This window comes from Coregonus lavaretus (genome assembly GCF_964263955.1).
Source record: "Coregonus lavaretus genome assembly, chromosome: 9".
NCBI classification, from domain to species: domain Eukaryota; kingdom Metazoa; phylum Chordata; class Actinopteri; order Salmoniformes; family Salmonidae; genus Coregonus; species Coregonus lavaretus.
In genome coordinates, this window is record NC_139996.1 from 20,833,411 (window position 1) to 20,849,114 (window position 15,704).

At 43.1% G+C, this 15,704-nt stretch overlaps 2 protein-coding genes across 3 annotated transcripts; both read left to right on the forward strand.

Annotated features, from left to right (window-relative positions):
- The first annotated feature begins 4,785 nt into the window (after nt 1-4,785).
- LOC311135036 (E3 ubiquitin-protein ligase Hakai-like) lies at nt 4,786-8,297 on the forward strand. Of its 2 annotated transcripts, none has more exons than XM_084168895.1 (6): nt 4,786-4,844; nt 5,387-5,554; nt 5,660-5,760; nt 5,914-5,997; nt 6,303-6,376; nt 6,566-8,297. In XM_084168895.1, exons 1-6 carry the CDS (start codon nt 4,832-4,834, stop codon nt 7,584-7,586), a joined length of 1,461 nt encoding a protein of 486 aa, XP_084025021.1. In that variant the 5' UTR covers nt 4,786-4,831; the 3' UTR covers nt 7,587-8,297. The 2 variants fall into 2 exon arrangements, with proteins under 2 accessions (XP_084025021.1, XP_084025022.1); XM_084168896.1 differs by having other exon boundaries at nt 4,805-4,844; nt 5,677-5,760.
- Nucleotides 8,298-8,461: 164 nt separating this feature from the next.
- actr6 (actin related protein 6) lies at nt 8,462-13,135 on the forward strand. The gene is made up of 11 exons (XM_084168898.1): nt 8,462-8,642; nt 10,008-10,125; nt 10,261-10,329; nt 10,439-10,562; nt 10,793-10,928; nt 11,247-11,303; nt 11,433-11,531; nt 11,719-11,797; nt 11,937-12,108; nt 12,219-12,357; nt 12,585-13,135. Exons 1-11 carry the CDS (start codon nt 8,575-8,577, stop codon nt 12,712-12,714), a joined length of 1,191 nt encoding a protein of 396 aa, XP_084025024.1. The 5' UTR covers nt 8,462-8,574; the 3' UTR covers nt 12,715-13,135.
- Nucleotides 13,136-15,704: the final 2,569 nt, after the last annotated feature.

Sequence of the window (15,704 nt, forward strand, 5' to 3'; positions counted from 1 at the left end):
TGTTTCACAAAATTAATTTGGATAAAGCCAATGTGCAGAACTTTAGTTATATAACAATAGGTGTCTGCTTACCTGTTTTTAGTAGTCCGGACTCTTTGTGAAACACACCGTCCAATGACAGAGATGTCCAATGGGCCGGACAATACCCAGCGAAGTCCCTCTACCAGATCACGTCGGTGGTCACCAATTGTTAAGTTGCGTCAATTCAAATCTGGTATAGGAACAAAAAGAGGTCAATACACATCTTCTAAAATAGACTAGTATTTTAATTAATGCAAAACACTTCAATGGTAAATATGATGTTCGTATATACGGGTCCACTGAAACACCACGCAGGGCATTATAAGTTCTTCTTTAAATACTCTGACAGAGATGGTTCCTGCTCCCTGCTGGCCTATCAGAGTAGAGACTGAGCGTGGTTTAGACTTACTCAGCCTATTGTTGGCGCACAGGCTGGTCCCAGCCCCTTGGCGCTTCACTGTTGCCAGGCATTAGTTGTTATCTCCACAACTTGTCTCGAGTCAGCAACCTCAGACATCTTTGTAGCAGAACACATGTCCTTGAGCAGTTTAACAAAGAGGCAGTGTGTGTGTATGTGAGACACAAGTCTTATCTCACCCTACCCCCTAACAGTTCCCCACATTAATCACAGCTTGTTATATTAAACAATCTATATCAGTACAGTACAAACCTATTATGTTTAATCATTAATGTATTCTTTCTAAGCTAGGCATCACATCTAGTTATAAGAAAATATATCTCCACAGTACATTCTCCTGGGAATAGTCCTATTCCTGTAAAAACATCAGCAAACTCCTCCATGACATTCTCAATCTCTATTGGTGCTGTCACTGATAAAACTAGCTTGATAAGGTCCATGTCTAAACATGCTTTAAGACCTAGCACTGCAGGTGCTCGAGTGTCAACAACATAAAAGTCCAACATCATGTCCCTTTCCTTGTATTTGCATTTGAAAGTGCATGTGCCTTTTACTGGGAGCTGTTCACCACCATAACCAGTCAGTCTGCCTTTAGCTGGGCAATTCCCCTGTTCGCCATGCACTTTGTATCCACATGTTTTGGGGCGTTTGGAGTCCTGTGTCGCTCTGTTTTGGAGTTCTGTCTGTCTCCGTTCTGAAACATGCTCTCTGGGCACCGGAGGTGTGCTTTGATGTCTGCCTGACTGCGTGCACTGCTTGTTCACGTGATGCGCTCGTGCTGCCGCCTGAAATGGTTTTCATCTGAACCTGTGCTAGCTCGTGAGATCTGGCTATGTCGATAGCTCTGTCCAGCGTTAGCTCAGATCCAACATTAAAAAGTTTCTCTCTCACTCGCTGTGAGTGTATTCCAAATACATTACGGTCCCTGACCATCTCATCCTTGTTTGCATAATCACAGTCTTTCAGAAGCAGACGCAGCTCAGTGACAAACTGTTCAAACGATTCGACATGGAATTTGTACCTAGCGAAAATTGTATTGGTCTTTGGCACAACATATGCTTCAAAACGATCGTAGTATGTTTTCAGTACCTTTTGATTCAGCCTCGGTAAGTGTCCATGTGTTGTAAATGTCTCTCCCTTTTTCACCGATCCAGAGGAGCAGGTAGCTGCACTTTTCCTCTTCTCCTCTTTCTTTCAGAGGACCCGTGAATATTAGCTCCACATGCTGTTTGAACTTACGCCATGCATCGGGTAGATTTGTAGACCCTCCAACAACAGCAAAATCCATATTTTAGTTATTTTACTCTGACACCATGTCTTGTTTTGTATGCTTTGTACAAAATAATAAAATGCATGGATAAATGTATGGAAATTCATAATGTACAGTGGGGAAAAAAAGTATTTAGTCAGCCACCAATTGTGCAAGTTCTCCCACTTAAAAAGATGAGAGAGGCCTGTAATTTTCATCATAGGTACACGTCAACTATGACAGACAAAATGAGAAAAAAAAATCCAGAAAATCACATTGTAGGACTTGTGAAGACTTACAGAAAACGTTTGACCTGTGTCATTGCCAACAAAGGGTATATAACAAAGTATCGAGAAACTTTTGTTATTGACCAAATACTTATTTTCCACCGTAATTTGCAAATAAATTCATTAAAAATCCTACAATGTGATTTTCTGGATTTTTTTCCTCAATTTGTCTGTCATAGTTGACGTGTACCTATGATGAAAATTACAGGCCTCTCTCATCTTTTTAAGTGGGAGAACTTGCACAATTGGTGGCTGACTAAATACTTCCCCCCCCCCCACTGTAGCTTACCCAGTCTGCTGCTCTATCCATTGGTGAAGTAATTTAATGTGGAGCTAAATGTAAAAAAAATAAAAAGATTTCTGAGGTTAAAAAGGAACAGAAAGGAACGATATAAACCATTACTTTTTTTGGTTTCAAACCGGTTAAGAACTTTAATTTTGATGGTCGGAACAGTGGAATGAAAAAAAGAATGGTTCTGTTCAGAACGAAACAATTGGAAAATAATTTTGGTGATGCAGTCTTTACTAAGTCAAGTTAGGATGTGTCAGTTATCCCGTGAGGGTTTTTGTCCCGAACCCATTAAGGTGTTTTAGGTGCCAAGCTTATGGTCATTTTGCAGCAATGTGTAGTAGGGAGATTCGTAGCACTGACGTCTGTAGCCATGAAGTGCTTTGAAAGGCTGGTCATGACTCATATCAACACCATTATCCCAGAAACCCTAGACCCACTCCAATTTGCATACCGCCCCAACAGATCCACAGATGATGCAATCTCTATTGCACTCCACACTGCCCTTTCCCACCTGGACAAGAGGAACACCTACGTGAGAATGCTATTCATTGACTACAGCTCAGCATTCAACACCATAGTGCCCTCAAAGCTCATCACTAAGCTAAGGATCCTGGGACTAAACACCTCCCTCTGCAACTGGATCCTGGACTTCCTGACGGGCCGCCCCCAGGTGGTAAGGGTAGGTAACAACACATCTGCCACACTGATCCTCAACACGGGGGCCCCTCAGGGGTGCGTGCTCAGTCCCCTCCTGTACTCCCTGTTCACCCATGACTGCATGGCCAGGCACGACTCCAACACCATCATTAAATTTGCCGACGACACAACAGTGGTAGGCCTGATCACCGACAACGATGAGACAGCCTATAGGGAGGAGGTCAGAGACCTGGCCGTGTGGTGCCAGGATAACAACCTCTCCCTCAACGTGACCAAGACAAAGGAGATGATTGTGGACTACAGGAAAAAAAAAGAGGACTGAGCACGCCCCCATTCTCATCGACGGGGCTGTAGTGGAACAGGTTGAGAGCTTCAAGTTCCTTGGTGTCCACATCACCATCGAACTATCATGGTCCAAACACACCAAGACAGTCGTGAAGAGGGCACGACAAAGCCTATTCCCCCTCAGGAGACTGAAAAGATTCGGCATGGGTCCTCAGATCCTCAAAAAATTCTACAGCTGCACCATCGAGAGCATCCTGACTGGTTGCATCACCGCCTGGTATGGCAACTGCTTGGCCTCCGACCGCAAGGCACTACAGAGGGTAGTGCGTACGGCCCAGTACATCACTGGGGCTAAGCTTCCTGCCATCCAGGACCTCTATACCAGGTGGTGTCAGAGGAAGGCCCTCAAAATTGTCAAAGACTCCAGCCACCCTAGTCATAGACTGTTCTCTCTGCTACCGCACGGCAAGCGGTACCGGAGTGCCAAGTCTAGGTCCAAAAGACTTCTCAACAGCTTCTACCCCCAAGCCATAAGACTCCTGAACAGCTAATCATGGCTACCCGGACTATTTGCACTGCCCACCCACCCCATATTTTTACGCTGCTGCTACTCTGTTACATATTTATGCATAGTCACTTTAACTCTACCCACATGTACATATTACTTCAACTACCTCAACTAGCCGGTGCCCCCGTACATTGACCCCCCTGTATATATAGCCTCCCTACTGTTATTTTATTTTACTTCTGCTCTTTTTTTCTCAACACTTTTTTTGTTGTTGTTTTATTTTACTTTTTTATAAAAAATAAATGCACTGTTGGTTAAGGGCTGTAAGTAAGCATTTCACTGTAATGTCTGCACCTGTTGTATTCGGCGCATGTGGCCAATAAAATTTGATTTGATTTGATTCTTAGATGTGAGAAGTGTGCAGGAGGGCATGAGACAAAGGAATGTGTAGTATGGGTTGGGAAAAAAGTTGTGTGTTAACTGTAGGGGTACACATGGTGCTGGAGATCAGAAGTGTCCAGTTTTTAAAAAGGCAGGTTGAGGTTGCCAGGATCAGAGTAGTACAGAAGGTGTCGTATGCTGAGGCAGTGAAGAGAGTAGTAGAGGAAGATGGGTCCAGGGCGAGGGATCCTAAGAGGCTCCTTGTGAATAAGCCAAGGCCAATAGAGTTAGCGTTCATAGCCATGATTATCAACTGTACCGCGAAATGGATCGTATATCACAGAAAATAGATGTTGTGGTGGCAGCTGCAGAAAAGTACTTGGGTGTATGAGATTTTACTGCAGAAGAGTTGGCCTGGTGTAGGATCAGATAGGGCGGAATAGTGGTGAGGTTTTAATGGTTAGTAGGGCAATTATTCTTCCCTTTTCCCAGTCCTTTTTCCTTTCCCTTTTTGTGTCACAAAGTGTAATGAATTCACACTGCAGAACAGTAGGCAGAAACACAGGGCTAGATAAGAGAACTACAGTAGATGATTAGGAAGGCTGTGACCGGCCTCACATCCAGTACCGTAGGTGGCGGTGTATGCATCTTTCAGTTGGTTGCGATCCGCCAATACAAATGGAAAGAAGAAGAGCAATCACTTCCCATACTAAATTGCGTCAATAATTTCATAATGTACCAAAATGGTGAGGAGTTTCTATGTTTGCATCCATTTGTTCTATTTTGTACGGTGTACATATGATAAATGTTGTGTTGCAGTGGCTTTTATTAGTATGCAGTGTTGCTTTTCTTTAGGTAGGTAGAGCTAAAAACACAGTCAGGAAACTGTATTGGGCTCAAGGCCTTTGCGGGTTAGCTCTGACTAGCTCGCTAGCTAGCATTATTTTCAGCTAACTTTATACATATTAAAATGTTGTAGTTGATATTAGTAGTTAGGTAAAGGTCTATACATATCCCCCAAAAATGCATCTCAATAGCCCATGTAACAACACTATGCAACAGTAACCTGTTGAAGTTAGCATACAAACAACTAGCAAACTAGACAGACAGGAGGGGCATGTTTTATGACCACTGACACTGACCCAAGCAGAGACCATAGAGGATAATAATATATGATCCAAGCATTAGTTGTAACAGTTACAGCCAACAAGTTGAAAAAGATAAATGTGCACATTGAACTAGATATGGCAATTAGCTATTGACATTGTGACATGATTATTATTTTTAGACACTGATCTACAAGGCACTGACGGTTCAGGCATTCTTGGGGGCCCTGATGTACGCAGACGGATCCCCATTAAGCTGATATCCAAGCTGCCGGTCAGGAGCAAGGCTGTTACCCGCTCACAGAGACCCTCAAGCAGGCTGCCCTCTAAAACCCAGCCTAATGATGAAGGTAAGCATAATGGTGGCTAGAAGAACAATATGCAAAATGGTTTGAAGGAGAGAGTGGCACATCCACAATTGCCATTCATGCCAGTTGTATTCCTTAATGTTCTAGAGGGCTTTGGGTTTAAGCAGGAAGATAGATTTGAGCGCAAGTCTGGAGATGCGTTAGGCAACCAGAGGAGGTTCCCTCAGCCCATGTTCTGGGACTACAAAGTAAGTGTCCATTCTTAATTTTTCTTCTAAATCATGGTTACTCCTCTAATTTGATGCAACACAAAATAAAACTATCATGATGTTGCAGGCTGCATATCGTGTGTATTCTTTCACATACAGCTAAATGTGAAAATATTACTTTTGTCTCTTCAGCTGAATTTGGTTGGCGAGAAGGACGACACGCCAGTTCATTTCTGTGACATGTGTGGCCTTCCTATAAAGATTTATGGACGCATGGTAAGTTTATGCCTCCTTCCCTTAATAGGAATTTTTCTGCAAGTAACTATAATCCACACTCTTTATTCATTCATTTTTATGCCTTGACACCACAGGAGGTTGGTGGCACCCTAATTGGGGAGGACGGGCTCGTTGTAATGACTGGAGTGGAATGGTATCAAATACATCAAACACATGCTGTCCATGTGTCTGATGCCATTCCATTTAGTCTGTTCCAGCCATTAATATGAGCCGTCCTCCCCTCCGCAACCTCCTGTGCTTGAGACTTGGCACTCATGTGCACTAACAGTGTTCCTCTTCCACAGATTCCCTGCAAGCATGTATTTTGCTATGACTGTGCCCTGCTTCATGAGAAGAAGATGGAAAAGATGTGTCCAGGGTAAATTGCCTCTCAAACCTTTGCCTTCGATTATACTGTACAAGTTAAATTAGTCATGAACTGTTGTGAGCCATCTCCCTCACATTGTGAGCGCACAGTCTAGTTTGTCTGCTAGGTCTCAAAGCATGTGTTGACGTAATGCGTGTGTTGTTGCTGGCTCCACTTCCCTTACTAAACCCCTGAGATTAGTCTCACCCTATACAGCTGCACAGATCCGGTCCAGCGGATCGAGCAGTGCCTGCGGGGCCTCCTCTACATGTGCAGCATCGTTCCGGGCTGCAAGCGCACCTACTTGTCCCAGCGCGACCTGCAGGCCCATGTCAACCACCGACACATGAGGGCAGCCAAGGCTGCAAGAGGGGGCATTCTACCACGCCTAGAGCCCTTGCATCCACAACCGGCCTCAGAGCCACCTGACCACTTCCATCTGCTACCACTGCCCCACTTGGCCAAAGGACACCCCCTCATACCCCCACAGCTGCAGGGACACGACCCCTATGGCCAGCCCCCTCCCGCCTCTCCGTCAACCCCCTCTTCTGAACTGGGCCCCTCTGGCCTCCATCGTCCCCCACTGGGTCAGGAGACGTTCCGCATTGCCACTGTTACTACTCGCAAGCACAGCAACCTCATCACTGTGCCCATTCAGGATGACTCTGGGGGCTCGCCCCTTCTCCAGCCTGCCCAGGGCATGCCCCCTCCCCACCACCATCAGGGGGACTACCCTGGCCAGCCCAACCACCTGATGGCCCCCCCACCCCAGCAGCAGCACTACGGCCCACCCCCTCCTCCACCACCCCCCCTCAGCCACCCCATGCAGCACCCGCCTCAGGGCTCCGGGACACCTCATCTGGTCTACAACCAGGTCCCTCCCATGTCCTCAGGCCTGCCTCCTATCACCCCACCACCCGGACACATCATGGGCCAGATGCCTCCCTACATGAACCACCCACCTCCCCCAGGCCCCCTGCCCCAACACAGTGGTCCTCCTGTTAATGCGCCTCCTCCCCACCACTACAATCCCAGCTCCATGCAGCAGGACCAGGGCACCCTCAGCCCGCCTTTTAACCAGCCCGGGGGACTGAGCCCAGGGATGTGGCCAGCCCCCAGGGGCTCTCACCCGCCCCGCATGCAGAGGCCCCCACCACAGGGCCAGATGCCTGGTCCTCCCCACCACCCAGACCAGTCCCGCTACCGCCCTTACTATCAGTAACCTCACCCACAAAACCTAGTTTAGAGTTCAGACATTGCATTGTGATGATTAGTTTAAATATGGAGACTGTCTGAGTGAGTGGAACTAATGATAACCTGTAGACTCACTTCTCTTAGGGTAATTAAGGGCGGCAGGTAGCTTAGTGGGTAAGAGCGTTGTGCCAGTAACTGAAAGGTCGCTGGTTCTACCCCCGAGCCAACTAGGTGAAAAATCTGTCGATGTGCCCTTAAGCAAGGCACTTAACCCTAATTGCTCCTGTAAGTCGCTCTGGATAAGAGCGTCTGCTAAATGACTCAAATGTAAACATGTAATTCATAGTTTAAAACTTTGAACAACATCAGGTTTTCTGAACATCTCAATAGATTTTAGAAATAATTTCTATGTTTTTGAATCCTCATCAAATTAATTGTGAAAGAATGAACTTATTCAGGCACATGGAAATGTTATTTTGTAATTTTCCAAAGATGTCGTAATGCCTGGTGAATTTTTCAATGGGATAGAATTTGATTAAATGTATGGTTACAAAGGTGTTACAATAATGATTTCATGTGTTTGGTCAATTTTGTGGAGGCATTGGCCATTCATATTTTGGGTGAGACAAACAAAATTACCTCATGTACTGATGCTATGAAAAAAAATACCTGCCATTTCTGAAATGTATGCAACTGAGTTTTTACTTTATTGTAATAAAATTAAGGTTGCATACCCCAATTTGATTATGTTCTTGTGGAGGACCTTGTAGGCGTATATTTTACACTGTCGGAACTTTCTGGATTGGGCTTTTCAAGACGCGAATGACTGCCAATGTTTGTTGGTACAGGTCCGGAACTAAAGTTATAAAACACGTTTCCTCCCGGCCTAACTATTGGAAGGACACATTTATTGAGCTATGATTGGCCAGAAAGAGGCATACTAGAAGGGCGCACGATAATTTCGATATTTGCTCAGCTATGCAGCTTGATTGTTTATTGAGCTACAGCTACAGAAAATGACCACTTTAGTTCTTGATAACGGAGCTTACTCGGCCAAAATTGGATACAGCCACGAAAAAGTCAGGTAACATTAACGTAGCTACCTAGCTAACAAATATAACTGGCTAAACATACCATTGTGCTTTTTATTGTTGGATGTTTTATAGAAGGAAAAAAATGCATCTATTATTGTGACCAATTTCAAAGGAAGAATGAGATCGAATGGTTAAGCTCCAATCTGGGATTCGTTTTTCAGCAAAACGGCAGCCACACCACTTGTTTTGGTATAACGTTAGACGGGTTGGTTGTTCAGCAACAAAACCGACGCGTGCGCAACTATGGGGCAAAACAGACATTGACTTAGATTGTTGACAATGTGTAAACTATTTTTCGTCTGCAATGTTTATAGAAAGCATATACATTTCCACAATGAGCACTTGTTGTCTCTCAAATGCATCGTTAGTTCTTAACTAGCTAGCGAATCCATATTAGTGTTGACATGAAATCAGTAAAAACACCTCAAAACAAGACTGGATGGTATTACATTTACATTTGAGTCATTTAGCAGACGCTCTTATCCAGAGCGACTTAGTTAGTGAGTGCATACATTTTTCATACTGGTATCAAGAACAATATTAAACTAGCTGCAGCGAGTCTTACGATTCCCCACATGGCAGTTTCTTGTCATTGTTGTTAGCTATCTGGCCATCCAGAATCAACAACTCATGGATTTCTGCCCCATTGATGCGTGCACATCGTTTTCGTGAAGTTGTCAGCTAACCCATCTATACAGATGGGGCTAGGGAAATGAGCTCCCTCTCAAATTCTCTAGCTAGATGCAAGGACTGACACTCCATGGCATGAACATTATATTTTGAAGCTATACGTTCTTGTTGTTAGTAAACAATGGAGTAATAAAACCTTTCATTTGGGTAATAGAGTAAAACAGTTGTACTAGCTCATGGGGCATTTATAACTTATAATATTCTTCAATAATCAATGGGAAATATCAATAATAGAAATTGTACCTTTTTAAAAGGAGTTGTTTAGGATTTTACAACATGATTTTAGATGGTTCCTCACCCTGAAAGTTGTTTATGTGCCAGGAGAAATTGTAATAAATGGTTCGGTTTAATGTAAACAGCCACTGCAACCTCCAATTAACTTTAGCCACCGCAAGTTAACGATCAATGGAAGTGATAGGGGCACGTGAGCATGTAAAAAAAGATCAAATCTAAAGTTAAAATAAAAAAAGAACAAATCTAAAGTTAGCTAAGTTTGTAGTGGCTGTGTAAAGAAAACCGAACTATGGATTACAGTTTCTCCTGGCCCGTAGACTACTTTCAGGATGGGGAACCATCTAACATCAAGTTGTAAAATCCTAAACTACCTCTAACCGGCAGACCTCTTCCATTTCAAGCAGAGTGCTCTTGTTTCTCTTTTCCCATAGCGTTATCCCAAATTGTCAGTTTCGCTCCAAGACGTCAAGGTTGAAGACTTTTACCGCCAACCAACTGGATGAGATCAAGGATCCCTCAGGACTTTTCTACATTCTCCCTTTCCAAAAGGTGCGCACGTGATCTGGCTATGTCATCCAGGGGGTTCCACTGCATCTTGCCAGTAAATTATTCCTAGGCTTGGAGGACAAAAGGGGCACTGCATCCAAAATACTAAAATGCTTTTTATTGTCTGTTCTGTTGCAGGGTTACCTTGTTAACTGGGATGTCCAAAGAAAAGTGTGGGATCACCTCTTTGGAAAGGAAATGTTTAAGGTGCTGTTGATCCAATGTTTTATGATTAATGATTTTCCACAATTAGCTGAATCACAAATGTTGTGTAAGTAACGGGGAAGAAGTTGCAATGTGTATGTTATGGTTGCAGGTGGACTTTGCAGACACCAGTGTAGTGATCACAGAGCCCTACTTCAACTTCACCTCCATTCAGGAGTCCATGAATGAGATCCTGTTTGAGGAATACCAGTTCCAAGCAGCTCTCAGAATTAATGGTGAGTTCAATGTACTCAGTATAGGACTTCCCCAGTGGCCGAAGGCTTGTGTGTTTTCAATTAGTATCTATACTAGATCTAAGATATATATTTTGATCTTACACTATGACTGAATGATCAATTCAACCACATGCAAGTTAAATTATGATGATGATACAGACCTGGGTCAGTGATAATGGTAGAAAGTCATCCTACCTGGGTGTGTAATGCGGATGTCCTCTCTGTTTCAGCTGGATCCCTGAGCGCCCACCGCTACTTCCAGGTGAACAACCAGGAGCTGTGCTGCATCGTGGTGGACAGTGGCTTCTCCTTCACCCACATAGTCCCCTACTGCAGGGGGAAGAAAATGAAGGATGGGATATGCAGGTTAACACTACTGCTATTAAACATTAACAGTGCAGAAATGTTACCAAAAATTACTATAATTTTCAAACACTTGCTACGACATGATTCAAAATGACTTTGGAATATTGCAAATCACAATTGTATTGTATACACCTTTTACCAAACCTGTAACCTCCACATGGATGTCTTAAAAATACATATTTTATTAAATACGGTAGCCTTTGGTATTATTTATTTGTGCTGTGCCCTAAAGCTAATGCCACATGGTTTTGGGACATAGCTATTAGCATGTAGCACTATTTTGAGTTGACCATGGTTTCATTTGGTTTCCCTTGGTAGGATCAACGTAGGAGGCAAGCTACTGACCAATCATTTGAAGGAGATTATTTCATATAGGTAAGATTGTCATGTCAAACTGACATTGATTATTGTGTTTATAGTTTTGTACAACTTCTCCAATGTCACATGTTTGTGCAGAATTGTAATTTATATAATTTTATTGCGCTAAATGTCATTCCTCAACAGGCAGTTGCATGTCATGGACGAGACCCATGTAATCAATCAGGTGAAAGAGGATGTGTGCTATGTATCCCAGGATTTCTACAAGGACATGGATATAGCACAGTAAGGACATTTTTCATTTTTACTAGAGCATCGTCTCACCTGCTAAACTAGACACAAGTCTGTATGAGCATTTCTAAGGACAAACTTGTAGGCTAGTATTTAATTGAAGCAGTTATGTCAGTAGACGAGTGAGACAAGACAATTGCGTGAGAGTTGATTGAAAGGTGGTGATCCTCTCTGTTTGCAGGTTAAAAGGAGAGGACAACACAGTGATGAGAGATTATGTGCTACCAGATTTCAGCTCCATCAAGAAGGGCTTTTGCAAGGTATGGATTCTTCACACACATTTATATGAACCCATTTTCCGTTCTATACATTGTTACACCTAAATTACCATTTAAGGAGGTTGTGGAAGTAGTGGATGGAGTAGTCCCCTGTTCTGACTATCCTCTGTGTCTCCCCCAGCCAAGAGAGGAGATGAACTTCACAGGGAAATACAAGACCGGAGAGCAGATCCTGCGCTTGGCCAACGAGAGGTTCGCCGTCCCAGAGATGCTCTTTCACCCCTCAGACATCGGCATCCATGAGATGGGCATTCCTGAAGCACTAGTCAACTCCATCAACAACATGCCAGAGGGTAGGAGAGAGAACAATAATCACACTTTCACTCACAGTCATACGAGAGATTGAACAGGTGAAGAGGTGTCAATTAAATACAATGTCATTTTCTCCTGTTTCCTTGTATAGAGATGCAGCCCCACTTCTACAAGAACATTGTCCTCACTGGGGGTAACGCATTGTTCCCAGGGTTCAGAGATCGGGTGTACAAAGAGGTCCGCTCCCTCACCCCCACCGACTTCCAGGTTTCTGTGTTGCAGCCACCCAAGTGAGTGCACAAGCAGGGTATTCAGCTCCCACATCATTTTGCTTCGTCACCATATTAAGTGAAAATAAACCCATGTTACATTAGGGAGTTATGCTCTATTTAGAAGAGTGAAGAAACAACAAACACTAGACATTGCAACTACTTTTTATGGCTTAACATTTTTATTTAGGCAGTAAAATCTTATCACAGACTTTAAATGAACACGTTACCTTTCTCTCTCTCCGTAGTCCAATCTCCTACCCATGGGAAGGAGGCAAGCTCCTGGCAGGAAACCCAGACTTTGATGAGATGGTGGTCACTCGCGAGGACTATGAGGAGAATGGACATTTCATTTGTGAAGAAAAGTTTGATATCTAAAGGACTTTAGTTGTAATAATTTGTCTCACTAAGGTCATTGGGCAGAGGATGGCTGAAGCAACTACAGCAGATCCAACTCTTGCATTTTTTAAAAAACTGAAAATGTCATTGGAATTCAAATTTCTAGTACCATTATTGGGATGCAATCTTTTCATTCTTACACGTCTTTGGCTATCATTATAAATGTGTAAACATTGAATCGTAGGTAGTGTCCCTCAAAGGAGTGTAGAAACCCCTCCAGAGGATCATCACAACGTACCAATTCATATTTACCACTGGATTTGCTGGCAAACCATAAAACCAAATTCTAACTCAAGACTCCACTGGACAATACAGTAACAAACCACCCGTAAAGCCCCTCACTCAACATTAAATTGCTGCAGTGAGTTTATTTGCTAAATAAACATATTCCTCAAGAGTCCATTAGATGTTGATCATTATTTTTCCCCTACTTACAGATTCAACTTTACTATCAACTTTCGTAGAATCAACTACTGTCTAGGGAGAGGGATCATGGATCCATCTGTGTCATAGAATAACAGACATTTCTTTCTATGAGAATGATGGTTCTATAAAACTTTCTCTGCAGGAAAGGCTTGTTCTGTTACATCTGGCACCTGACTAAAGTGGCTGTTATTTAGTGAGGATCATTATGAGATATGCTTATGACAAGATGCATTACAACCACATCTTAATGCATTGTACCTGTAGGTGTAACAGGATAAATAACCATGGCAAGAATAGGTGAGAAATCCCAATTGAGATCAGGCACTGGTGTCTTTACATTTTAGTCATTTAGCAGACGCTCTTATCCAGAGCGACTTACAGTTAGTGCATACATTTTTATTTTTTATACTGGAATCGAACCCACAACCCTGGCGTTGCAAATGCCATGCTCTACCAACTGAGCTACATCCCTGCCGGCCATTCCCTCCCCTACCCTGGGCCAATTGTGCGCCACCCCATGGGTCTCCCGGTCGCGGCCGGCTACAACAGAGCCTGGATTCAAACCAGGATCTCTAGTGGCACAGCTAGCACTGCGATGCAGTGCCTTAGACCACTGCGCCACTCGGGAGGTGATTAGTCATGTGATGTCTACTGTTGTTTAACAACAATAGACCTTGTGTGTAAGAGCGTCTGCTAAATGACTAAAATGTAAATGTAAAGATGGCAAACAATTACTTACAGTTGAAGTCGGAAGTTTACATACACTTAGGTTGGAGTCATTAAAACTATAGTTTTGGCAAGTCGGTTAGGACATCTACTTTGTGCATGACACAAGTAATTTTTCCAACAACTGTTTACAGACAGATTATTTCACTTATAATTCACTGTATCACAATTCCAGTGGGTCAGAAGTTTACATACACTAAGTTGACTGTGCCTTTAAACAGCTTGGAAAATTCCAGAAAAGGATGTCATGGCTTTAGAAGCTTCTGATAGGCTAATTGACATCATTTGAGTCAATTGGAGGTGTACCTGTGGATGTATTACAAGGCCTACCTTCAAACTCAGTGCCTCTTTGCATGACATCATGGGAAAATCAAAAGAAATCAGCCAAGACTGCAGAATAAAAATTGTAGACCTCCACAAGTCTGGTTCATCCTTGGGAGCAATTACCAAACGCCTGAAGGTACCACGTTCATCTGTACAAACAATAGTATGCAAGTATAAACACCATGGGACCACGCAGCCGCCATACTGCTCAGGAAGGAGACGCGTTCTGTCTCCTAGAGATGAACGTACTTTGGTGCGAAAAGTGCAAATCAATCCCAGAACAACAGCAAAGGACCTTGTGAAGATGCTGGAGGAAACGGGTACAAAAGTATCTATATCCACAGTACAACAAGTCCTATATTGACATAACCTGAAAGGCTACTCAGCAAGGAAGAAGCCACTGCTCCAAAACTGCCATAAAAAAGCCAGACTACGGTTTGCAACTGCACATGGGGACAAAGATCGTACTTTTTGGAGAAATGTCCTCTGGTCTGATGAAACAAAAATATAACTGTTTGGCCATAATGACCATCGTTATGTTTGGAGGAAAAAGGGGGATGCTTGCAAGCCGAAGAACACCATCCCAGCCGTGAAGCACGGGGGTGACAGCATCATGCTATGGGGGTGCTTTGCTGCATGAGGGACTGGTGCACTTCACAAAATAGATGGCATCATGAGGAAGGAAAATTATGTGGATATATTGAAGAAACATCTCAAGACAGTCAGGAAGTTAAAGCTTGGTCGCAAATGGGTCTTCCAAATGGACAATGACCCCAAGCATACTTCCAAAGTTGTGGCAAAATGGCTTAAGGACAACAAAGTCAAGGTATTGGAGTGGCCATCACAAAGCCCTGACCTCAATCCTATAGAAAATGTGTGGGCAGAACTGAAAAAGCATGTGCAAGCAAGGAGGCCTACAAACTTGACTCAGTTACACCAGCTCTGTCAGGAAGAATGGGCCAAAATCCACCCAACTTATTGTGGGAAGCTTGTGGAAGACTACCTGATACGTTTGACCCAAGTTAAACAATTTAAAGGCAATGCTACCAAATACTAATTGAGTGTATGTAAACTTCTGACCCACTGGGAATGTGATGAAATAAATAAAAGCTGAAATAAATCATTCTCTCTACTATTATTCTGACATTTCACATTCTTAAAATAAAGTGGTGATCCTAACTGACCTAAGACAGGGGATTTTTACTAGGATTAAATGTCAGGAATTGTGAAAAAAATAGTTTAAATGTATTTGGCTAAGGTGTATGTAAACTTCCGTCTTCAACTGTATTTGAGGAAAGCTAAGAAACAACTGGCTGCGTTACCTGTGCATAGAAGGCACTGACATACAGTGCCTTCGGAAAGTATTCAGACCCCTTGACTTTTTCCACATTTTGTTACATTACAGCCTTATTCTAAAATTGATTAAATAAATAAAAACACAATATCCCATAATGACAAAGAGAAAACAGGTTTTTAGAAAATTTTGCACATTT